The sequence below is a fragment of the Cervus canadensis genome, chromosome 6, assembly GCF_019320065.1.
Source record: "Cervus canadensis isolate Bull #8, Minnesota chromosome 6, ASM1932006v1, whole genome shotgun sequence".
NCBI classification, from domain to species: Eukaryota; Metazoa; Chordata; class Mammalia; order Artiodactyla; family Cervidae; genus Cervus; species Cervus canadensis.
The window spans coordinates 67,589,109-67,614,393 of record NC_057391.1 but is presented as its reverse complement, the minus strand read 5'-3'; the positions used below and the strand labels follow the sequence as shown (position 1 = coordinate 67,614,393).

The following is a 25,285-nucleotide window of genomic DNA, read 5'->3' as shown; positions in this document are numbered from 1 at the left end:
ATGAGTTGTTGTAAGCTGTCTCCACTGGTTTATGACCCATTTGAACTCCAATTAAAAAACTGCTTGAATTTGCTTTTTGTTTAACATCATTTCTATAGTCCAAAATAAACAGCAAGTAGTAAGTCATTAGCAAAAAAACAAAGTGAGAAATGTGCATTAAAACAATGTGTAACATAACTACATTTATTTAAGAATGTATTTCAATATACAATGGCAAAGTTCAACAAAGCAAAATTGCAGTTACTTTTGCACCAACCTAATAGATGAACTTTACTGAGACTAAAAAACTTGGCCAATGTCACTCATCAGAAAAATTTAGGGGAATTAGGACTCAAATTCAAGTCTGCCTCACTCTAAAGCACCACTTACTACTAAGGCAATGGTCTCAGTCATGGCTGTACAAAAGAACTTATCTGTGGACTTTTTGAAAAAATCAAAATTAAAAAAAAATTAGAATTTCCACAGTAGGATTGCAACCTAGGCATCTGTGTACCACTGGTAAAGATTAGAGATGGAAAGCCTAGATAGGAAGATAGAAGATGATAGAGCTGTAGTGAGGTTAAGTCATCTGCTGAAGGTCAACAGCAAGTTGCCTCATCTCTGTACCTCAATTCCTTTTGCGAGGCTAAAGGGGAGGTGGGAAGGGTTACAGCCAGCCCTCCATATCTTCGGGTTTCACATCCATGAATATGAAGGGCTCACCATATTCACTGTACTACACTTACAGAAGGGACCTGAGCATCCACACATCTGGTATCCACGGGGGCTCCTGGAATCACTCCCTGCAAATAATGTTGGACAACTGTATTCTTAAGACACTTGATATCACTAATCTAGCATTCTTTTTTCATCTGTACAGTGGGCATATTAACACTTACCTCTGAACGCTGCTGCAAAAGTTTAAATGAGGTAATGGCTGCAAAGTAGTTACACTGAGCATAACAAAAATGAGGAACTCTGCAAATGGAAACTATTTAATTATTACTACATTCTCACATACACAGCCAATCTAGATTCTGTTATTACCTAATAGGGACCTTACACTTTTATAGAAAATTCCAGTAGTTAATTTTCTAAATATACACATGAAACTACCAAATAATTCTTTGAAACTTTTGAAAAAATATATATTAGGAATATAAAAATGTAACAGACCAAGTCAATCATATGACAAAATTTTAGGTCCAGCTCTACTGTAAATGCAAAAATACAGCCAAAATAATAATAATTAACAAATTAATAATTATTAACCAATTAATAATTTTGTCTGGAGTTTCACATACTTAAAAATAGCCATTTAGAAATCTTACCTCGTTGAATTCTGAATAATTTGCAGAAGCCTGGTGAAGCAGTTATATAAAAATAATACTTATCAGAAATTATATATAGGTAAGTAACTTCATAACTGTTATAGTACTTTGTATCAAAATGCTCACATCGGCTAATAACGCTAGTGTTGTGATGCAACCTAGCATGTGCTCAGAGCTGACTAAATAAAATTAGTAGGCTAAAATGTAGGCTTTAAAAAGACAACATAAAAGGCAGATAGGCATGGAAAATAGTCACCAAAGAAAGCAGAAACTTCTTTTAGTGTCATTTTTTCCTGTGCCTACTCTATATAATTTGTTTTCTAAATTTCTAAACTACCAAGGGTAAATGACCAAAAAAAGAGGAGAGAAGAGGTAAAGAAGAAGAGAAAATAAAGGAAGAAAAGCAAGAAATCTCAACTTTTATTTTTGGGACTAACAGCAAATAATAGTGCACTAATCGCAGTTTCTCGCAATGCCAATCTCAAATACTCAAACTAAATAAAATATATTAATAAGCAAAGAACAATAAGAAGACATATTTTTAAAGATTCAGAAGTTAAAGGTGGGAATGGGCAGAAGGGGAGGATGGTGAACTCAGTATCAATTAGCTCCAAACTAGAAAACACCCATCAATTTATGAGATGACACTGAATGAGTAAAACAATTGCAGGCTGTCAACCAAAGCAAAAAGAAACAAACCACTCTGAAAGTAGGTTCATGGAAATGACAAACAATTACTGAACTAAAATTTTCAATAGAGACAATGAATAGCTAGATACCACAGTTAAAACAATAAACAGAAAACCAATAAATGAGATCACTTCAAGAAATTCTTTTAGAACTCAGAAGTTCTTCCCTCATCTTGATTCCAAACATACAAACCCACCCAGGTATGTACCCATCCTACCCTCAGACCTTTCTCTTATATTAGAGTACTCCATCTTCTCACTTGAGTTAAATCCTTCTATTATAGTTTTGGAGATGAGGCTTCAAAGGACTCTTACATGACTTGCATGTCTTCCCAGGAACCCAACATTGTTATTCTCTTTGACCCCTTTTATTCCTCTATATTCAACCTCTCCCTTTCTACTGCAGTACAACTTCTAAAGACACTCAAATGTTATCCATTAAAAGTAAGTATTTAGGTGACTCACTCCTTTTAGCTACCTCCTGCTTCTTTCTCTACAGTTGAAACTCTTTTTAAAAAGTGTTGACACTCCAAACTGTTGTCTGGCCATTCCATCAAAACAAGTTTCTCCAAACTTAATCCAATGGACATCTGGCTGGCTGCTTACAGCAGCAATCAACACAACAGTCCCTCTTCAAACATTGTTCCCACTGGCTTTTCAAGATGCTACACACTTCGAGCTTTCCTCCTACTCCTAGCTTTTCCATCCATGTCTCCTTTGCAAGCCCATGTTCATCTCTCACGCCATTAAATATAAGCATTCAAGGCTTAGATCTGGGTTCTCTTCTCACTCTATGCTGGCTCCCGAGGTACCTTCATGCATCTTTTTTTCTTTCACAGCTTTTGCCAGTGAATGTCACCATCATTCACAAAATGAATAGAAACCAAGGACATACCTTTGACATCTCTTTCTACTTCATCTCCCATCAGTTCATCATCAAGTTCCATGGATTGTACTACTTATATTATTTTAAATATATTTTAGATATATTATTTACATATATTTTCAAATCTGCCCAGTTTTTTCTCTAACACTGGAATCTTCAAGCTATCATTATCTCTCAATGCATTTTTCTTCAAGGTAGTGTGTGCTCAGTTGTGTCTGACTCTTTGTGACCCCATGGACTGTAGCCTGCCAGGCTCCACTGTCCATGGAATTTTCCAGGCAAGAATACTGGAGTGGGTTGCCATTTCCTCCTCCAGGGGATCTTCCCAATCCAGGGACTGAACCTGGGTCTCCTGCACTGCAGGCAGATTCTTTACCATCTGAGCCACCACAAAAGTCCAACATATTGTTATAGGTCAATTGTATTTTAAACAAAACAACACAAAATAAAATAAGACAAAATATCCCAAAACCAAAAAACAAGCTCATAAAAAAAGATATTTGTGGTTAGTAGGAGTGCTAAGAAAGGGAACTGGATGAAGGCAGTCAAACGATACAATCTTAACAGTTACAAGATAAATAAGTACTAGGGATGTAAGGTACAACATGATTAATATAACGAATGTTGCTGTGTTTTATGCATATATGTGTGTGTGTGTGGTTAAGATAGTAAATCCTAAAAGTTCTTATCACAAAATTTTTTTTTTCTTTTTTGAATCCAGCAAGGAGATCCAACCAGTCCATCCTAAAGGAAATCAGCCCTGAATATTCACTGAAAGGACTGATACTGAAGCTGAAACTCCAATACTTTGGCCACCTGATGTGAAGAAGTGACTCACTGGAAAAGACGGTGATGCTGGGAAAGATTGAAGGTGGGAGGAGAAGGGGATGGCAGAGGGTGAGATGGTTGGATGGCATCACCAACTCAATGGACATGAGTTTGAGTAAACTCCAGGAGTTGGTGATGGACAGGGAGGCCTGGCGTGCTGCAGTTCATGGGGTCGCAAAGAGTCCGCTATGGCTGAGCGACTGAACTGAACTGAGATGACAGATGTTCAGCTAAACATGATCACTGTGGTAATCATTTCATGATGTATGTAGGTCAAATCATTTTGTTGTACACCTTAAACTTACATGGTACTGTATGTCAATTAAGTATAAGTGGAAGAAAAAGATAGTACAAGTTTCACCGTATCATTCTGTATTAAAAGTTATTCAATGACTATCCTCTCTTTAGGGGGGATAATGAACTGCTTACTATGGCTCACATGAAATCTCTGAGTGGTCAGGAGCTCATCAACCTTTTCCAGACTTACCTTGCTTCATAATACTCCCCACTCCATAACCACTCCACTACAACAACATTCTCTACTCCAGCCATATGGCTTTCTTAAAGTACCTGGCACTTTTCACTGTTCCTTCCTCCAAAATAACATAAACAAATGCCACTCTCTCTACTTAAAAAGCCAATCCTTCCCTCATACTCATTTTTATATCTTAACTCAAGTATTAGGTCTTCGGAAGAGACTCCTTCAAATACCCTGGATCAGCTCCTTCAGCATGGAGCACACAGCAGACCTTCAATAAACACAATAAAAGAACTCCAAAGAAAAAAGCAGATGCAAATAATAAGTTTGCAAGTAGAAAGAGTACACCCAAGGAATAAATATAAACATAAAAAGTAAGACTTTCTGATGGAAAAATAGAGAGGCTACCTACTGTTTTGTTGTATTAAAGTCAAGTAATACGTTATCATTTGTTCCTTTTTCTTTTTAGTCCCCAGGGTGAGGTGTTTAGGAGGGTGTTAGGAAAGCTGTTAAGCCTTGTTTTTCAATATATAATCCAATAAATGCTTGAGTTTTAATGTTTCAAGTGTGGTTGAATTTAATACATAGTTTTGGTTTAAGCATATAGTATTTTTGATAAGTTTTCTGTCATTATCTGGCATAAAAATATTTATAGCACATAAATATGTGTAAATTATCATTTTAAACACCACCTTCACGAATTAAAAAAAGATGCTCATCCTCTTGTTTTATTCCTTATGCTTGCCTTTGTCTGATATTAAAATCTCAACCTTGACTTCTTTTTTATTTGTTCAGTATATTTTGCCTGCCACAAAGCTCTGTGTACTGGGGCATCTCCAGTGAGTTTCTTGCTTTGGTTAACCTCCTGATAGCATTAACTTGTCTTAAAACAGATATTATAGGAATGGTACATGTATAATTCCCCTTTTTAGTGCTAGTATATTTGGTAATATCTTTCAATTATCTTCATAATAAATGCCAACTTTGCAGGATCTAGATTTCTTCATCCTCAGCATTTACAGGTATTACCTTCATTATTGCCTATCATCTGACATTGCAAAGAAGTTTGAGGCCAGCTGCATTTATTTTTGGCATGTTTTGTCTAAATTTTCATTTTCTTTTTTAAAAAATATTTTAACTTCATTGGAGGATAGTTGATTCACAGCTTCCCTGGAGGCTCAAACAGTAAAGAATTCACCTGCAATGTGAAAGGCCTGGATTTGATCCTGGGTCAGGAAGATCACTGAGAAGGGAATGGCCGCCCACTCCAATATTCTTGCCTGGAGAATCCCACGGACAGACTAGCCTGGTGGGCTACAGTCCATGGGGTCACCAAGAGGCAGACCTGACTGAGTGACCGACACACACACGGCTGATTGACAATGCTGTGTCAGCTTCAGGTGTACAGCCAAGCGATTCAGTTAGACATATTACATGTATATTGACTCTTTTTGAGATTCTCTTCTCATACAGGTTATCACAGAATATCAAGTAGAGTTCCCTATGCCATACAATAGGTCCTTGTTGGTTATCCATCTCACATATAGCAGAGTGTGTGCACTGAAACTACTGAAGCGCCTAGAGCCGACGCCCTGCAACGAAAAGTCACCGCAATGAGAAGTCCATGCACTGCAAGTAGAGAGTAGCTTCTGCTCTCTGCAACCAGAGAAAAGGCTGCATGCTGCAACAAACCAAATATAAGTAAATAAAAATAGACAAAAATTTTTTAAAAAGGAAAAGAAACAAAGAACATGGGCAATGAAATTCATGAAATAATGTTGTGGCCAATAAATATATGCAGCAATGATAACTCTTAACTAGCCATTAAAAATAAATTTGCTTTTCACACATTAATAAAGATCAAAAATTCATAACTATTGGCAAAGGAGTAAAAATATATACTTCTCATAGGTAGGAGAGCAAACTGGTACTTTTTTGAAAGATATGCACCATATACATTAATTTTAAATGATACTTCCATTAAGATCATTTTGTATATTCACCCTTTGAAGTGATCCTCTGTTCCAGTTGTATTTTTAAATACATTGCTATAAAACAGAAAAGACACCAAGCCACCTGCTAAAGATAAACTCTTGCAATACAAAGCACCGGGTGAAGCTGAAACTGTGAGTCTCCCGGGCTCAGGTAACAGATGCACAGAAGGCGACATCCCATTAGGACAGTAATGGAAAACCACAAATGCCCCGTGCAAGGCTGGGGCAGAAACCAGGCTCACTGAAACAAATGCCTGCGGTGGAGGGGCTCCTTGCCTATAAAAGGAGCAGGGAAAAGCTACTTACTAACCATTGGTGGGAAATTTAGTCTAAATGTAGTTAAATGCTCTTCCAACAGAAAAATAGACCTTCTTTTGGTTTGTGTTTCTTAGAGAGATAAGCCTGATCCTGATATTATCAAGAATCAGGGGAACCAACCCTCTAATATAAGACATGGTTTCAGACTGGAACATGCAAAACACACTAGATAAGGGTGAAAAGAAAGAAAACAAACAAACAAAAAATTCCACTTAATATGAAACCGAAACACACCAGGACAACCGAACTAAGATGGACAGCAGACACACACCAACAATTGCAGGAATTCAACCCAGAAGAAAAAGTAGCAATCAGAAAATAACTTAAAATGTGCATGTTTAGTATCCTTCCAAAGCTAAAAAACAAACAAAAACAACAGACATGAAGGGGGAAAAAGGATAAAAAACAGCCAGAAACCAAACCAGAATAGGTGGCAGTGAGTGAGAGCAAGCGAGAACCTGAACATGAGAAAGCATTCACTGAGAAGTAAAAACAACCAAGGTCACATAAATTAGCTGAGCAAAGTCAAAGCGTAATTAGTAAATTGGAAAATGTACCTAGGAATTGCCTAGAACATAACACAGAAATTAAGGAGAATTAGGAAAAAGCAGTATGTAAAGATATAAAGGCTAAGAAATTTTCTAGAACTGAAGAAAGATGAGTCTTCAGATCAACAATTTATTTAAAAGAATGCCTACAGATAACACAACATACACACACCTAGGCATATCATGGGAATGTGTTCAGAACATCAAGTACGGTAAAACAAACAAATACTAACATCTACATCATACTTGAAATATGCAGGGCTCTAACTGCTTTCTATTAACGTAATCATCATGACAGTCCCTATGATATATACTACTTCATTACTTCTGTTGAGAACTTGCCCAAGGTCACCAAGTAAATAGTGGTGACAGAATATGGAAAAGGAGTATTTTTTTAAAATACCAGAGGAAAAAATTACATACAAAGGCATAACAATTAGGTAGAGACCGGACTTTCAGACTTCCAAGTTTGCCAAGTTTCATAATACAATGAAATAATATCTTGAGGGTGCTGATAGGAGGGGGAAAAAACTATTAATCAAGAATTTTTATTTGGAAAAAAAAAAAACTGTGTAAAATATACTTTCAGACAAAAACTAAGGACATTTATAAGCCATACTCTGTTGCTAAAAAAATTACTAAAGGATACACTTCAGCAAGAAAGGTAAATCTTTTAAATACAAGGAACAGTAAGTACAAAATCTGGTAAAATACACCCCATAGATTGTAGCCTGCCAGGCTTCTCTGTCCCTGGAATTCTCCAGGCCAGAATACTGGAGTGGGTAGCCATTCCCTTCTCCAGGGGATCTTCCCAACTCAGAGATCGAACCCAGGTCTCTCTCACTGGAGGCAAATTCTTTACAGTCCAAGCCACCAAGGAAGCCCTATAAATAAGGAAATGAAATTTATGCTACAAAAGGGGAAATAAAATTGTACGCAATTATACATATGATGGAGTGAATGTTTGGTGTTTAACCAAACATAAGCTTATAAAAAAGTCAAACATATAAGGAATCAAGTTGTCATGAGTAGGAATTAACATAACATATATAACTCCCTTAGTGCTGTAGGAAAAATGGGGTGTGACAGGATGGTCATATTCCAGGTCTTGAGTCCATGGGACAGGCCGCCCAGTGAAGGGTCCTTGGCTTCTCACTGTAAAGAATTCAAGAATGAGCCAGAAGTTAGGTTTCTTTAGAAAGATACACACTCCACACAGAGAGTACGGGCAGTCCCTGAGGTTGAGAGAGGCAGCCCCAAGGCATGGGGTCCTCCAGGAAAGTGAGAGCTGCTCCGCGAGATACACATTCCACAGACAGCGTGCGGTCAGTCTGAAGAGGTGAGAACTGCCTGCCTCGAGGTGTGGGGGTGGCCAGTTTTTATGGGCTGGATAATTTCATAGGCTAAGAAGTGGAAGGAATATTCTATCTATCTTTGAGAAGAGGCAGATATTTCTAGGAACTGGGGTACCATCCACTATTTGGCTTTTAAGGTCCCCCTCAGAACTATCACCGTGCCTGTAGGTGTATCATTTAGCACATGCTAATGTATTACAATGAGCATGTAACGAGGCTCGAGGTCTCTGGAAGTTGAATCTTCTACCCACCCTCTTGGGCCTACTAGGTTCCAACCAGTGTTTGTGGCATCCTGTTCTTAGTGGTTCTGTCATTCTTTTAGTGGTTGTGCCCTGCCCGCTTCCTTCCTGTCTCATAAGGACTTCACATATTAATAATAGAATTAGTGAATTTAAGATATAAAATAACTATACATGAAATGTTTAATAAGATTTTTTAAAAAACAGAAAATGAAAAATAAGAAATTAAAAAATTACCAAACAAATTGGTAAAGAATTCAATGTCACTTTTAGAAGTTTTAAAGATTGCTTTTTAATCGGTTGGGTATGTAAATTTGGTGCAGCCACTATGGAAAACAGTATGGAGGTTCCTCAAAAAACTAAAAATAAAGAGTTGCCATATGATCCAGCAATCTCAGTCTTGGGCATATACTCAGACAAAACTATAATCTGAAAAGATACATGCACCCTTATGTTCATGAAAGTTAAGTGTTAGTCACTGTCGTGTCCAACTCTCTGCAACCCCATGGACTACAGCCTGCCAGGCTCCTCTGTCCATGGAACTCTCCAGGCAAGAATACTGGAGTGGGTTGCCATTTCCATCTCCAGGGGGGTCTTCCCCATCCAGGCCACAAACCTGGGTCTCCTGCACTGCAGGCAGACTCTGCCATCTGAGCCACTGGGGAGCACTATTTACAACAGCAAAGTCAAGGAAACACACCAAGGTCCATACAGAAGGTGTGGGACACACATACATGAATATACAAAATGGAGTATCACTCAGCCATTAAAAAGAACGAAACAATGCCATTTCCAGCAACTTGGATTGACCCAGAGACTATCATACTAAGTGAAATAACTCAGAGAGACAAATACCATATGGTATCACTGATATATGGAATCTAAAATATGACACAAACGTATCTACAAAACAGAAACTGACTCTCAGACACAGAGAACAGATTGTGGTTGCCAAGGGGAAGAGGTGGGAGGGGGCAGGATTAAATCAACTATTCTTCAATATAATTAAAAAAAGAAATCAAAGTGAAAAATTATTGATATTAAAAACTCAAAGGATGATTTAAAAAACAGATTATAAAGAAATGCAGTAAATTAGCTCATTGAGTTGAAGAAATGAGAAAAATTACATTCACTTCAAAAAACCTACAACCAATGGATGAGAGAAAAGAGGAAGGTGAAAAAGAAAACTAAATTCTCCAACAATAATTAGTATAAATATAAGTAGTCCTCTAAGAAGTTTAAGACCTGGACACTGCAGTGCTCCTGGAAACTCAGAAACTATTAACTAATCTCTCTGTTCATGTCAACTACCTGTAACATAGGAGTTGTAGAGTTCCCTAGACCCTATTACCAACATTTATTCCACTGAAAGGATCAGAAGACATCAGCAAAATAATGGTACCTTATACCATACAGTAAGGCTTAATTTCATTCAACAAATGCTCTTCTGGTATCCCATATTTTCTAAATACACTTAAATCATAGCAATCTAAAATTTCACATCTTTCTTTAAAGATACAAGTTTTGTACATGGTACATCAGTTTGCAGTTCACAGATCAAGGTCTTTAGAATATTACTCCAGTCTTGCTCAAGACTAAAAATATTTTCACAGGTTTCTCTGGTTAAATATTTTTGTAATAAAGCTCAATTTATAGACTAGTAGTTAAATCAACAAGTACTCAAGTTTCTCCTTCCATAGTATAATCTACAAAACAGTCATATATTACATATACAGTAATTCTTTGTAAATAAAAGAATACTTGCTATTAAAGCAAATTATACACATAGTCATTTTGTAAACTTGGTTTCCAAAATTAAAATCATTCACATAAATCAGATAACACACTTTATCTGTTAAATAATAAATCTCAACTGTTATAAAGAAAACGTAACCTATCTTCATCAGCTGTTTCTTTAAAAATGTATATATAAAACATTATAAGCATATTTCTGATAAGGATTTATATGCTTTATTATAAGCATGTTTCTGATATAGGAGTTTAAACATATTAGCCAAGTGGTCAAATACAGGTACTAACAGTTCCTATTAGTTTGTGCTCCCTTCCCCCCAAAATTTCCTGCTTTGTTACAGGATTTTACTGACTTTAAAGCTCTATGGGGGGAGTCCAGATCTTTGGGGGAGACTGAGTACCCCTAACTGGGTCCAAATAGGAAAAGGAGTACATCAAGGCTGTATATTGTCACCCTGCTTATTTAACTTATAAGCAGAGTACATCATGAGAAATGCTGGGCTGGATGAAGCACAAGCTGGAATCAAGATTGCTGGGAGAAATATCAATAACCTCAGATATGCAGATGACACCACCCACTATGGCAGAGAGTGAAGAGGAACTAAAAAGCCTCCTGATGAAAGTGAAAGAGGAGAGTGAAAAAGTTGGCTTAAAGCTTAACATTCAGAAAACTAAGATCATGCCATCTGGTCCCATCACCTCATGGGAAATAGATGGGGAGACAGTGGAAACAGTGTCAGACTTTATTTTGGGGGGCTCCAAAATCACTGTGGATGGTGACTGCAGCCATGAAATTAAAAGACACTTACTCCTGGGAAAGAAAGTTATGATCAACCTAGATAGCATATTAGAAAGCAGAGACATTACTTTGCCAACAAAGGTCCATCTGGTCAAGGCTATGGTTTTCCCAGTGGTCATGTATGGATGTGAGAGTTGGACTGTGAAGAAAAGCTGACTGCCGAAAAATTGATGCTTTTGAACTGTGGTGTTCGAGAAGACTCTTGAGAGTCCCTTGGACTGCAAGGAGATCCAACCAGTCCACTGGAAGGACTGATGCTGAAGCTGAAACTCCAATACTTTGGCCACCTCGTGTGAAGAGTTGACTCATTGGAAAAGACTCTGATGCTGGGAGGGATTGAGGGCAGGAGAAGGGGATGACAGAGGGTGAGATGGCTGGATGGCATCACGGACTCGATGGGCATGAGTTTGAGTAAACTCCAGGAGTTGGTGATGGACAGGGAGGCCTGGCGTGCTGCGATTCATGGGGTTGCAAAGAGTCGGACACGACTGAGCAACTGAACTGAACTGAGTACCCCTAAAATCTCATTAACAATTCTAATTCAACCAGAAGGTCTGCTCTATCAAATCAAGTAAGATTTTCTTTGGCAGCAGCAATTTCTCAATTAGTGCTATTCTCTGGCTAATTCTAGAACTCTGGAGCAGCCCAATAGGGGAGCACTCACAATAGGATTCTGCTCCTTCAATCCAGAAAGCCCAAGGGCACAGTGAGAGTTTTATTCTCTGTGGGATTTCTCTAAAGAATAATTCCAAGGTGATAGGAATTTCCCAGTCTGCACAGGTTCAAACTTGAGGATCTTCGAACAGCCCAAAAGAAACCTATGACTATGGTTCAACTTCAAAATTTCTACAAAGTTGTGGAAAGAAAATAAGGGCATTACACTTCATCAAAAAATGGATTCATCATTTGTGCTTCACAGACATATGACTAAAGTTCAAAATTTAGAACTGAAAATTTCCTATACTTTTCACTTTTCTTATCTTTTAATATAACATTTTTGACTTCTGTTTCTTCCCTCCAGGTCTTACTCTCTTCTAAGCAACCTCAAATTTTTTTATTCTTCTGCCCACAAATTCAATCTCCTTGAAAATTTTACACCATTTCTATTCTTGCTCTTTGTCCCTCCCAAGCCTTGAGCATCTATCTGTTTTCCCTTTCTCGCTTTTAATTCCTCCTCATTCTTGTGTTTACGACAGAGTAAGAAGGCAGGGTACAGGCAAGCCTGCTGCAAAGGAAAATATTTCAATGAATTCATGAAAGTCTGAGTTCATAAAGTAAGAGAGAAATAGCAATTAAATCAACATATTAGGGAAGCTAAGGGGCTACTGAGCAACCCACAGTGAAAAGTACTACTGGAGGTGAGGACTACATATTCCCTGAAGTTACTAGTGAAGAGCCTGATTTTTGGTTTAAATTTGGATAGTGTTTACAATTACTGAATAACTTTTCCTGGTCATAGAAGGAGGAAACAGTCATTATTTAAGCTGTAAAAAGAGGTTAAATTATTTCTAGCTGGTTATCTCATGAGATACACAAGATGTTTATCAAAGCTAGCAATCACTGATCAAAAAGTTATCTGGATCCCATTTATATGAAATATCCAAATCTACAGAGACAGAAAGGAGATGAGTGGTTGATGAGGGCTGGGGGAGAAGAGAATGGGGAGTGACTCTTAATGAAAACCAAGGTTTCTTTTGGGTGTGATGAAAATGTTCTAAAAATAAACTGTGGTGATGGCTGCACAATTCTGTCAATACACTGAAAACTACAGAGTGGTTAACTTCATATGGGTGAATCTTATGTTATTTTAGTTACATCTTAATAAAGCCATTTAAAAAGATTACTATGATTTTTTACCATATGATCAAGAGATGCAGAAAAAACTTGTGACAAAATTCAACACCCATTTATGATAAAAACTCTCCAGAAAGTAAGCATAGAGAAGACATACCTCAACATAACAAAGGCCATATATGACAAACCCACAATAAACAACATTCTCAATTGTGAAAAATTGAAAGCATTTCTTCTAAGATCAGGAACAAGACAAGGATGTCCACTCTCACCATTATTATTCAACATAGTTTTGGAAATCCTAGCCATGGCAATCAGAGAAAAGAAATGAAAGGAATCCAAATCGGAAAAGTAGTAGTAAAACTGTCACTGTTTGCACATGACATGATACTATACAAAGAAAATCCTAAAGATGCCACTAGAAAACTACTAGAGCTCATTAATGAATTTGGTAAAGTTGCAGCATACAAAATTAACCCACAGAAATCTTTTGTATTCCTATATACACTAACAATGAAAGATTAGGAAGAGAAATCTCATGACTTCCCTGGTGGTATACTGGATAAGAATCTGCCTGCCAGAGCAGGACATGGGTTCGACTCTGGTCCAGGAAGATTCCACATGATGCGGATCAACTAAGCCTGTGTGCCACAAGTACTAAGCTTGCACTCTAGTACCCATGAGTTGCAACTACTGAAGCGCGAACCAAGCTACTGAGCCTGTGTGCCGCAACTACTGAAGGCCGTGTGCCTAGAGCCCATGTGCCACAACAAGAGAAGCCTTCACAATGAGAAACCCGCACACTGCAACTAGAGAAAGCCTGTGAGCAGCAACAAAGACCCAGCTCAACCAATAGAACAAATAATTTTTTAAAAGGAAGATTTTAAAAAAGAAAAATTAAGGGAACAATCCCACTTATCACTTAACAAAAAATAAAATATCAAGGAATAAACCTACATAAGGAGGCAAAAGTCCTAGAAAACTATAAGATACTGATGAATGAAATAAAAAACACAAACAGATGAAGAAATATACCATGTTCTTGGACTAAATGACTCAATACTGTGAAAATGACTATACTACCCAAAGCAATCTACAAATTCAGTGCAACCTCTATCAAATCATTGACGGCGTTTTCCACAGAATTAGAACAAAAAAATTTACAGTTTATGTGGAAACACAAAAGCCCTGAATAGCCAAAGTAATCCTGAGAAAGAAAAACGGAACTGGAGGAATCAGGTTCCCTGACTTCAGACTACACTACAAAGCTACAGTAATCAAGACAGTGTGGTATTGGCAGAAAAACAGAAATAGAAAATAGGTCAATGGAACAGGGTAGAAGGCCCAGAGATAAACCCACATGCCTATGGTCAACCAATCTATGCAAAGCAGGCAAGAATATACATTGAAGAAAAGACAGTTTCTTCAATAAATGAAGCAACTGACAAAAGACTAATCCCCAAAACATAAACAGCTCATGCAGCTCAATTAAAAAGAAAAAACTTGAAAAAAAAATAGGTGGGAAATCTAAATAGGTATTTCTCCAAAGAAGACATTCAGATGGCCAGCATCACTAAGTACTGTTGTTGTTCCATCACCCAGGAAAACTGGAGAGTTACATATAAAGAATGAAATTAGAATACTCCTTATCACCATACACAAAAATAAACTCAAAATGAATCAAAGACCAAATGTAAGGCTATAAACTATAAAACTCTTAGATGAAAACATAGAACACTTTGACATAAATCACAGCAAGATCTTTTTTGACTTACCTCCTAGAGTAATGAAAATACAAAAATAAACAAATGGGACTTAGTTAAACAAATGCTTTTGCACAGCAAAAAGGATCATAAACAAGATGAAAAGACAACCCTCAGAATGGGAGAAAATATTTGCAAATGAAGCAACTGACAAAAGATTAATCTCCAAAATATACAAATAGCTCATGTAGCTCAATATCAAAAAAACAAACAGTCAAAAAAATGTGGTGGAAGATCTAAATAGACATTTCTCCAAGGATGACATACAGATGGCCAACAAACACATGAAAAGATGCTCAACGTCACTAACTATTGTTGTTGTTCAGTTGCCCAGTCATGTCCAACTCTGTGACCCCAAGGACTGCAGTACATCAGGCCTCCCTGTCCCTCAGCATCTCCTGAAATTTGCCCAAGTTCATGTCCATTTTCATCAGTGATGCCATCCAGTCATCTCATCCTCTGATGCCCCCTTTTCCTTCTCCTCTTCACTAAGTATTAGAGCAATACAAATCAAAACAACAAATGAGTTACCACTTCACACTGGTCAGAATGGTCATCATTAAAAATTCTACAAACAATAAACACTGGAGAGGGTGTGGAGAGAAGGGAAACTCCTACACAGCTGGTAGGAATGTAAATTGGTACAACCACTATGGAGAACAGTATGGAGGTTTCTCTAAAAACTAATAGAACTACCGTATGACCTCACAATCCCACTCCTGGGCATATAGCTAAAGAAAACCATAATTCAGAAAATTACATCCACATCAGTGTTCACTGCAGCACTATTTACAATAGCCAGGACATAGAAACAACCTAAAAATCTCTCAACAGAGGAATGGATAAAGGCCTAGGAGGGTGGGAGGGTGGGCCTGACATGCATACACTCTAGGTATAAGACAGATAACAAATGAGAACCTACTGCATAGCACAGTGCTCCGTGGTGACCTACATGGGAAGGAAATCCAAGAAAGAGGGGATATATGTACACATATAGCTGATTCACTTCACTGCACAGCAGAAACCAAACATAACACTGTAAGGCAACTACACTCCAATAAAAGTTACAAAGAGTTACTATGATTTTATATGGCTTCCTGTGTATTTCATTTTGCATAAAAAGGTTTAAAAAAATGACCATACATCATTTGTAGTAACATGAAAGAGACTATATTAAAATTTTTTCAGATTAAAAGTTATCTGAAAGTTTCTCAGCTGCTCAGTATCTGTTCACCTTACAGCTTCAATATTTACTTCACTCTTTCAACTAAATAATTACTTAACCTCTGTCAACAAACCAAATTTCACCCAAATGAATTCTAATACAAAATATTGTTAACTGGGTTAAAATATACCCTAATTTACAAGTCCAAATTAAAATCTTAAAAATTAAATTTCAAAAAGCAAATCAAAGTTGACTAATCAAACCAAAGAAAATAAGTCAGATAAAGCTCTTACGCTAAATAGTATTTCCATAAACCTCATGACACAAGTCATTTAGTACCCAAACTACAGTCAGTTTACACAGATTATTAGCAGCAGTTTCAATTTCACAAAGTATGAGACAGAGCTTGCCACTTTTGATGTATGCTTCATGATTTTTAAATGTATCACCATCTTCTAGATATGCTATGATCTGAATCACACTCTCCATAAGGTACTCTTCTTAAACTTCTATAAAGCTATGTAGAAATTACTATACAATTTTTTAAAGTATAACTTTAGAAGTACACAATTGCCTGAAGAATACCTAAGCTTAATTTAATTAGAGAATTTAGTGACTATAAAATTAGATACTGAGCTATTTCTACTAAACATTATAGTATAAGCAAAATATTAAAGGATTTAGATGGCATAGAGCTATTTAGTTTTTAAAGTTTCCGAAGACTGTTCTGGTATTCACAATCTCAATTTGCCTCATCTGTTAACTATTTCAAATTTCTCAGTTTTGGATAACATGTCTATATATTCAGAAGTGGATTCAATTCCCAGTGTGCTGTTTTTCAATCCTTGCATATTTTAAGATTCACACACTGGCCCAGAAAACAACAGCTAACTTCCTCTGCCAGTTGATTACATTTTGGAAGGAATCATGTCTCTTTCATTCATAGGTATCAATATTTAGCATTACATAGTGACATCTGATTAATATATGACATCATCATCATGACTTCTCCCTTGACAACAGCACTAGGAACTGTTTTCTACCAAGGAAAAGGTATTCTCATAGAAGCTGACCTGCAAACAAATTGTATCCTACCATTTCCGTTGTTATTCTATAGAATACATAGTGCTAATTTACCAGTCAAAAACTTGATTTTCAGGTTACTGTTCACTAATGACTTTTAAAAGTTTCTCAACATCATTAGATACACATTCATTACTAAAAAATGCCACATGAGATATGCTGAAGGAGATAAGAGAAAAGATGTAGCTTTGATTAGAAGCTACAGCCTATACATTCTCTTTCCCAGGGTTATTATTCATTTGCTCATTCAACATTCATGAATGGGTACATTTTTAAAAAAGACTTTTCTATGTGAGAAGCAAAGTATAAGGAAACTTAAAGGATTAATTTCTGGGAGCCAAGTATGATTTCAGACAAAAATATCTTGAATTTAGTCTGGGAGTTTTACAGTATAAAATGAACAATCCCATTTGCATTTAAAGAGATCCTTTAAATACACCAGTACAAGATCACTCTATATGGCTGACTGGCTGTTAAAATACTTGCTAACAGTATCAGGAAGTATTTATACAGACAGAGAAAATGAAGATGACAGATATGGAGTAACAGAATTAAATTATGGGTTGACCACAAAACAAAAACTGCCACTTCTAAGATCTGCCCCTTGATGTCCAAAACAGCCTTAAAGACTCTTGGCAAAGACTCTACTGCTCTAAGAAAAGTGAAAATTCTGTTTACTATCTATTTATATTCTGAAGCATGACAGAATACTGCAAAAACGTTTTCCAACAGTCTGGTTAAGTTTTGCAATTCTGTTTGTAAAACAAAACACACAAAAACATATATACATCGCCACTCCATGCTTAGCCTCATTGTTAATATTTTCATTACTAAATTTTGTTAACAAAATAAGCAAGCTGCATCTCAAATAGCTATTGCTGCTGTTGAGTCGCTAAGTCATGTCTGACTCTTTTGTGACTCCATGGACTGTAGCCTGCCAGGTTCCTCTGTCCATGCAACTTCCCTGGCAAGAATACTGGAGTGGGTTACCATTTCCTTCTCTAGGGGATCTTCCTGACCCAGGGATTGAACCCACATCTCCTGCTTGGCAGGCAGATTCTTCACTACTGACCTACCTGGGAAACCTGCATCTCAAATAGACATAATGCCAAATAGGACACAATTTTCTACCACTCATAATTAAAGACAAAGAGCAATGCTAAGAAGCCAAGACATTCAAAGTTGGTAATGAACTATGGTCTTCTTCTCTGAGGCAGTACAACAGTTCCTGAATAGCATATTTTACAATAAAATAATTAAGCCACATACAGCATGACTCAAAACAAAACAAACAAAAAATCTATTTATCTACATCCCTGCCTGACAGAGTATTATCACAGAGGAACACAAAGCACCAGCCTAAATTTAAACTGGATTATCTGTGACCTATACTGTCTCATAGTGTGCTATATTTCTGGCTCATATTCAATTTTCTTTGTCCTGTGGGTAGGCATGGCAACCCACTCCAGTATTCTTGCCTGGAGAATCCCATGGACAGAGGAGCCTGGCGGGCTACAGTTCACAGGGTCGCAAAGACGCGACTGAGCACACACACACATGTTCATCAGAAAACGAGCAGGAAGACTACAAAGAATAAATAACCATATATCGAGCACATACTTAAAACAAATGAAACCTGGTCCCTGTTTTCAAGGAATTTACCTTTAATAAACCTTATTATGAAATGTTCTATTTATAGTATAATCTCTATTATGAGACCTTGTGTTTAAGACTATCTTCTTAAACTAAGAATTTAATTTGAATAAAGGGCTGATGAAATCATTTATGTCAGTGGGTGTCACAGAAGTGAACATGAATTAAATAAGCCATAAGACAAAATTTTGTATGACTTGTAGTACTAGTTGAATTATAGCTTTAACTTATAAGTGCTTTTTATATAAAAAATTTAATGGTTGTTTTTGATGAAAAGTTCTAAAGGGAGTTGACATGACATGTGATCCTGTAGTTTTCAACTCTAGTTTATACTTACACCTCAGATTGCAACTCAGTAACAAGATTGACTCTCTAGGTACAATGGAACTGTAGTCACACCCTTCATATACAAGTATTTCTAACCCATCACAATTGCCTAAAGTTATTTTCACCAGTAACAATGAAACTGCAGTGACACACATATATAATTACTTTGAAAAGTCCAAGGACATGTATTTGGCTTCTGTTATTAGCTGTGAAAATTAACCTCTATCTTAACTTCCTCATCTGTTGATACAAGTAGTAATAGTACAATATCTACCTCATATAGACAGTTATAAAAGATTTAATGAGCTATACTTCAAAATGTCTATAATAATAACTTGCATATAAGTGGTCAGTAACATTAACTCTCAATGTTACAAGCTAATGTCAAAGCTAGAAAAAGTAAAGAGGCACACAAAGAATCAAATTTGTGATTCTGGTCTCATTAGTATCATGCTCCAATAAATAGATCTAAGCAATCACAGACTCCTTATATAAAATTATCCACTCAAAAAATTCAATAAAGAAAATTTTACTATTTTCTAAATTCTAGAAACAGTTAACAACTTGATAAAGCTTAAGTTTAGCTTAGAGATCTATATGAACACAGACTATTCATATATTAGCCATTTGTTTAAAAGTCAAAATAAAAGTCGATAGTTATTTCCATTTTTACTTATTTAAAAAATACCTTATTTAATTAAAAAAAAATTTTGCCGCACTGGGTCTTCGTTGCTGCCCACGGGCTTTTTCTAGTCACCTTTTGCATTGTGCGGGCTTCGTTCATGCAGTGGCTTCTCTTGTCACAAAGCACGAGCTCTGGGCATGCCAGCTCAGTAGCTGCAGCATGTGAACTCAGTAGTTGCAGCCCATGGGCGCAACAGCTTGGGCTCAGTAACCGTAGCACATGGCCTTCGTTGCCCGGCAGCATGTGGGATCTTCCTGAACCCATGTCTCCTGCATTGGTAAGCAGATTCTTAACTACTGGACCACCAGGGAAGTTTCTATCTACCTTTTTAAACTGGTAACATTGTCTAGTTACTGTGATTCCACAATTCCTTTCTGTTTAAAAGAATGCCTAGTTATAATAATTGCACATATAACTCTGGAAAGGGATGGATGGGATGGCTATGAGTCCTATTTAAACCTCAAAGCCAAAACACAGGAAGGTAAGATGAAATCCTTAGATCCAGAATCAACATAATTTTCTATACCAACATAACAACTCTGACACCATTCAGATTTGCATAATCTTCACGCACTTAAAAATGTAGGTTTCGGGGAGTTCCCTGGTGGTCCTGTGGTTACGACTCATCGTTTTCACTGCCAGGGCCCAGGTTTAATCCCTGGCTGGGGAACTAAGACCCTGCAAGCCAAGTAGTGTGGCAGGAAAAAGAAAAAAAAAAAAAAATACAGGTTCAACCAAAATAATATTTAAAAAGAGTGAGAAGAGAGCCAGAAATATCTGCCACCAGAAAGCCTTTAACTTCTTCTACAACAGTCACACCTACTTCCAGGTAGATTTTGCCTAATAAAAAATATCTGAATGTCCACTATCCACAGGCCCTGTGCCAGGCTTTGAATACAGAAAAGATATTGTATTTTCCCCTTCAGAATTTTATAATTAAATTGAACGCACAATTATAATTAAAACACAAATACTTCACAGTAAGTATATGATTAAAGCTGTACAAACAATAGATGATACTATGGAAGTACAAAGAGAGGAGAAATGAAACATTCTGGTGATCAGGAAAGGTTTTGTGGGGGAGAAAATGCTAGAAATGAGCTTTGATAGAGAAGAAAACAAAAGCTGGTGAAGGAGGGATAAGAATTCTGAACTATCAATTAGCATGAGCAAAGACCCACTGAGAGGGAGAAAGTACAGGGTGTGGTCCAGAGATGGCAAGGGTACCAGTTTAGCTGAAATAAATCAGTCCAGAAGTCCAACTATGGAAAGTGTCAAAACCAAACTAAGAATTCTAAACTTAATTCTAGAGGCAAAAGGAAGTTACTAAATACATTGAGCAGAGAAATGTGATGAAAATAGTATTTTAGGAAGAATTTTGTGATGCTTTAATGAACGGAGGAGAGAGATGCAGTACAAGATGCTACTAGGAAAGACAAGTTTTTGGAGTATTAAACATGGTTTGGGTATGAATTAGTAAGACCTGAACTGTTCCAATATAATTTTTCAATCTTAAATAACCCAGGACCCACATACAAAGCCTAAATGCCTTTTATGAAGACTATTTTTTTTGTTTCATAAGAAGAACTGAGTTAATGAGAATAATTTATGTCTCTTACTCTTTCGCATCTTTTCTGAGTATAGTAATAACCCTCTTGCCCATTTCTAATCATGAACTGTCTCCTCTTTAAAACTCCAACCCGTGTCCTTCATTTACTGATCATTATTGTCCAAACATTCACCTTTGCTTTATTACTTACTCTTGATTCTCTATTTAACCATCAACTCCCACCTAATCATTAACCTAATTTCTCTCCAGCTTCATATAGTCAAATAAATCTACTCATACTCAACTTTCTTTTCCATTACCTCTTAATTTTTAGTGTACTCATATACAAGGTCTATATGCCCACAACCTTTACAACCTCTTTAAAGCCTCCACTCAGTCTCCTAGTTTGTCTTTCAGGCTCACTGCTCAAGTTTTGCTCCAAGCCTCTCATACTCACTCAGTTTCTATTCCCCTAAGAATCTCTAGATTTCATATACTCAATAATAGCAGCGACCATTTATTTCTTCACAGTAGAAAACATGTCATGTGCTTTACATGGTCATCTCATTTAATCTTTGAGATTACCTAAGACAGGGCTTCCTTGGTAGTCCAGTGGTTAAGAATCTTCCTGACAATGCAGGCGACACGGATTCACTTCCTGGTCTGGGAAGATCACACATGCTGCATACACACTACTAAGTCACGCGCCACAACTACTGAGTCCCCCCGTGCTGCAATCACTGAAGCCCATGTGCCTAAAGCAACACAGAAGCCGCCACAAAGAGAAGCTGGCGCACAGAAAAGAGGGCAGCCCCTGCTCACCACAACTACAGAACGCCAGAGAACAATGAAGACTCAGCGCAGTGAAAGAGAGATTACCTAATGAGAAAGGTTTTTCCCATTTGATTTTGACAGATAAAGAAAACTGAGGCTTAGAAAAATCAAGTAGCTTGCTAAAAGATCACCCCACTAGTAAGCTTCACCATGTTCTCTGGAGCCTTCAACATAGCTCCACTGACTGTATGCGCTCAGAAACATTTCCCCAAGTCCTTCATTACAGGTATCAACTATTCGACAATTAATATTGATTCCCTTTCTTAGTCTGAACAATGAGAGTTGAACACATAAAACTGTTTATCTCTGTGGACTTTTGAAACTTTAGGAATGAGAAAATGATCTTAAGTTCTTAAATCTCTATGGAATGTTTTAAAAGGGACTTTTGCACTGGAAGACTTATACACTACATAAATTTGTAAGGTCCCTTTTAATTCTAGGAATCTGTATCAGAAGCATAACATTCAGCTTTTCAAATTTTGATTCCTAGGAACAAGAAGGCTAATCTAACTGGGAAAAGTCTGCTCAGGAGTTCTGTATTTACAGATCTGATTCTGGCACATTACTTACACTCTCTAATCCTACATTTCTTCATCTGCAACACAGAGATAACATCATATGCATTAAAGGGTTGCAGTGAAAATTAAAGCCTCATGCAAATAAGTGGTCAATAAATTACAGCTTTTATTATTCACTTTCTTATGTATCTAGAAGTAATTTGGTTTCATAGGATCTTAATTCAAATCATATCAGCCATGAAAAAAGTCTAGTGACTTTCAATCCATATCCTAAATATGAATACTTCATAAACTAAGAAAATGGAGTCCAGATAAACATACTAAGAAATATAAAAATTGAAACTCCTTTCTTTATCACATTTACTCAATGAATGTTTAAAACATCTCTTAATTTATATTATAAACACAGTATCAACAATCCATGAACACACATTAACATTATCTTTCCCTCAGTTTTCTACAAAAATTCTAAAAACTCTTATCACATTTTAGATAAAGGTATACAGAAGCTCACCTCTCTTAATTACTTTCTCTAGCTCCTTCTACCTACCTCAGCAAAAGAAAAGCTAGGTGAAGATACACAGATAGCTAGGAAATCCAAAAGTCAAAATCATCAAGAAATATATTCTAGAGATTCATAATAAAATATAAAATTATTACTTGTGCATAAGAGCACATTAGGCATTGCAAAGAACAAAAGAAAGAATATAGGTAATCAAACTTTTGGTTTTGATATTCAGTTCAGTTCAGTTGCTAAGTCATGTCCAACTGTTTGCAACCCCATGGCCTGCAGCACACCAGGCTTCCTTGTCTGTCACCAACTCCTGGAGCTTGCTCAAACTCATGTCCATTCAGTCAGTGATGCCATCCAACCATCTCATCCTCTGTCGTCCCCTTCTCCTTCTGATACAGTTTAACCCAAATTACTTTCATATAACAGTAGTTAATAATCCCAAGTCAGAAAATTTCCTGGCTAACAGTGAAATAGAATATGAAGCAACTCAATCTTTAAAAGTTTGTCACCAACATATGAGATGGAAGACAGAACATATTCTGGAATAAAGTTACTAACCAAGGTACAGGAAGGCACAAACTTTTACCTAGTTGCTTCACAACACCTTTTCCTTCCCCTAAGGTCCATATATTTCACAGGGCCACACCTTGTTTTACCTTCTATTTGACTCTTACAGGACTCCATTTGCACAGATATTCTTAATGGGATGCCTCCTTCCTCTGATTGGGTAAGGATGGAAAGTAGTCAAGAGTACCACTCAGAGTAAGGTGCCCAAGCGTCATTCAGGGATTCGGCAAAATATCACCTTACAATTAGTTATTTAATTCTAACTACATGATCACCAACTCACATCTTAAGAAATTAACCCAGCACTCAGGCATGCGCATTTCAGGGATAACAAGCTCCCTATGGACATATGTCAGTCTTTAGCTTTAAATTTTTAAACAAACAAATAAGCATTTGCAGTTAAACTAGAATCAGCTACCCATGCTATTAGCCATTTTAATAAAGTCTAAGTGCTATGTGAACAAATTCAAAGACTGTAGGTTTTTTACTAACTGCTTAGCAATATTTACCATGTGACAATACACTGTTCTATAAATTTCTTTGAAAAAAACTGCATATCAGAGAACGAATTTTCAAATGAAGGTTTATTAACAAGTCAAGATAAGCAAGACCCAACTTGAACTGACAGGAAAACCTGCACAATGTGCTCTTAAAATGCCCTTCACATCAAATTACCAAGGGTCCTGTGCTTGTTCAAACCTGTAGGCTCAACCACCCTTTGTCTCTTGTGGAATCTCCATCTGCCTTCCTCCCAAGAGCTTTTCTAGGCTTCTCATTCCCAACAGAAAAACCGGTAAAGGCTACCCACAGGAATATCTTTCCTAAATAACAATCACTGACTTAAAATTCTTTCAAGTAAGACACAACCCTGAAAGAAAATCAGCGCCAGAATGCTGAAACATCTAAGTGCCTGGCACATAACAGGCACTGAGTCAAAGCCTATTAAATACACAATGTTGAGAATAAGCAACATTTGATAATCTACCCCTTTGGCTTTGCTGATGTTTGGAACACAACCATGACCAAACAATTCTTGTCTCCTAGTGCAGTGTTTCTTTCAACAGTTTATACTGTACTTATAGGCATCAATTTTGTTCTTCAAACAAAAATATAAACCACCTTTATATGTTAACACACACACATCACATAAAAAGAAATTCTGATGACTCAAGCATTCGACCATCTTATTTCTCAAATATATACTGAGGTACCTAGCCAAAGTTTACCAGTCTTAATATATCTCTCCCATAAAATAATTACTTCACTGAAAGTAATTACTGAAAAATATCTAGTGATATCTAATCAAAAATGTCTTAACTTCTATGTGCAGTTCACTATAGTTTCCAAAATGTGGTATAGCTGTACCTTGCAGGTTAAAAGTAATCGTCACTTTATGATTGAATGTTTAAACAGATACTCGTGAGTTGCACATAAGAACAGACCTAAAACATCAAACAAGAAATGTTACTTTGTGCTTCAAATTATGTCAAAAGAAACAAAATCAATCAATAAAATCAAAAGAAACAAAATACACTTACAAAACAGGGAGTGGGGTGGGTCACTATGGCCCTAGTCAGTTTCCTAATCTCTAACGAGTTACAGAACCACAGACTTTGGAAAAGGCCCAATGTGTAAAA

General features: G+C 36.8%; 1 protein-coding gene across 3 annotated transcripts in view; it reads right to left on the bottom strand.

Annotated features, from left to right (window-relative positions):
* PPM1A (protein phosphatase, Mg2+/Mn2+ dependent 1A) overlaps window positions 1-25,285 on the bottom strand; it is a 46,701-nt gene that overhangs the window by 19,745 nt on the left and 1,671 nt on the right. Inside the window, exon 1 of one of the 3 annotated variants that reach the window (XM_043472225.1) lies at window positions 726-782. The exons of 1 other annotated variant lie outside the window; for it this stretch is intronic. In XM_043472225.1, coding sequence (XP_043328160.1) covers window positions 726-750 — 25 coding nt within the window. In that variant the 5' untranslated portion in view covers window positions 751-782. Of the gene's footprint in view, window positions 1-725; window positions 783-25,285 lie in introns of those variants that run through there. One more of the 3 variants, XM_043472226.1, reaches the window with a different exon arrangement.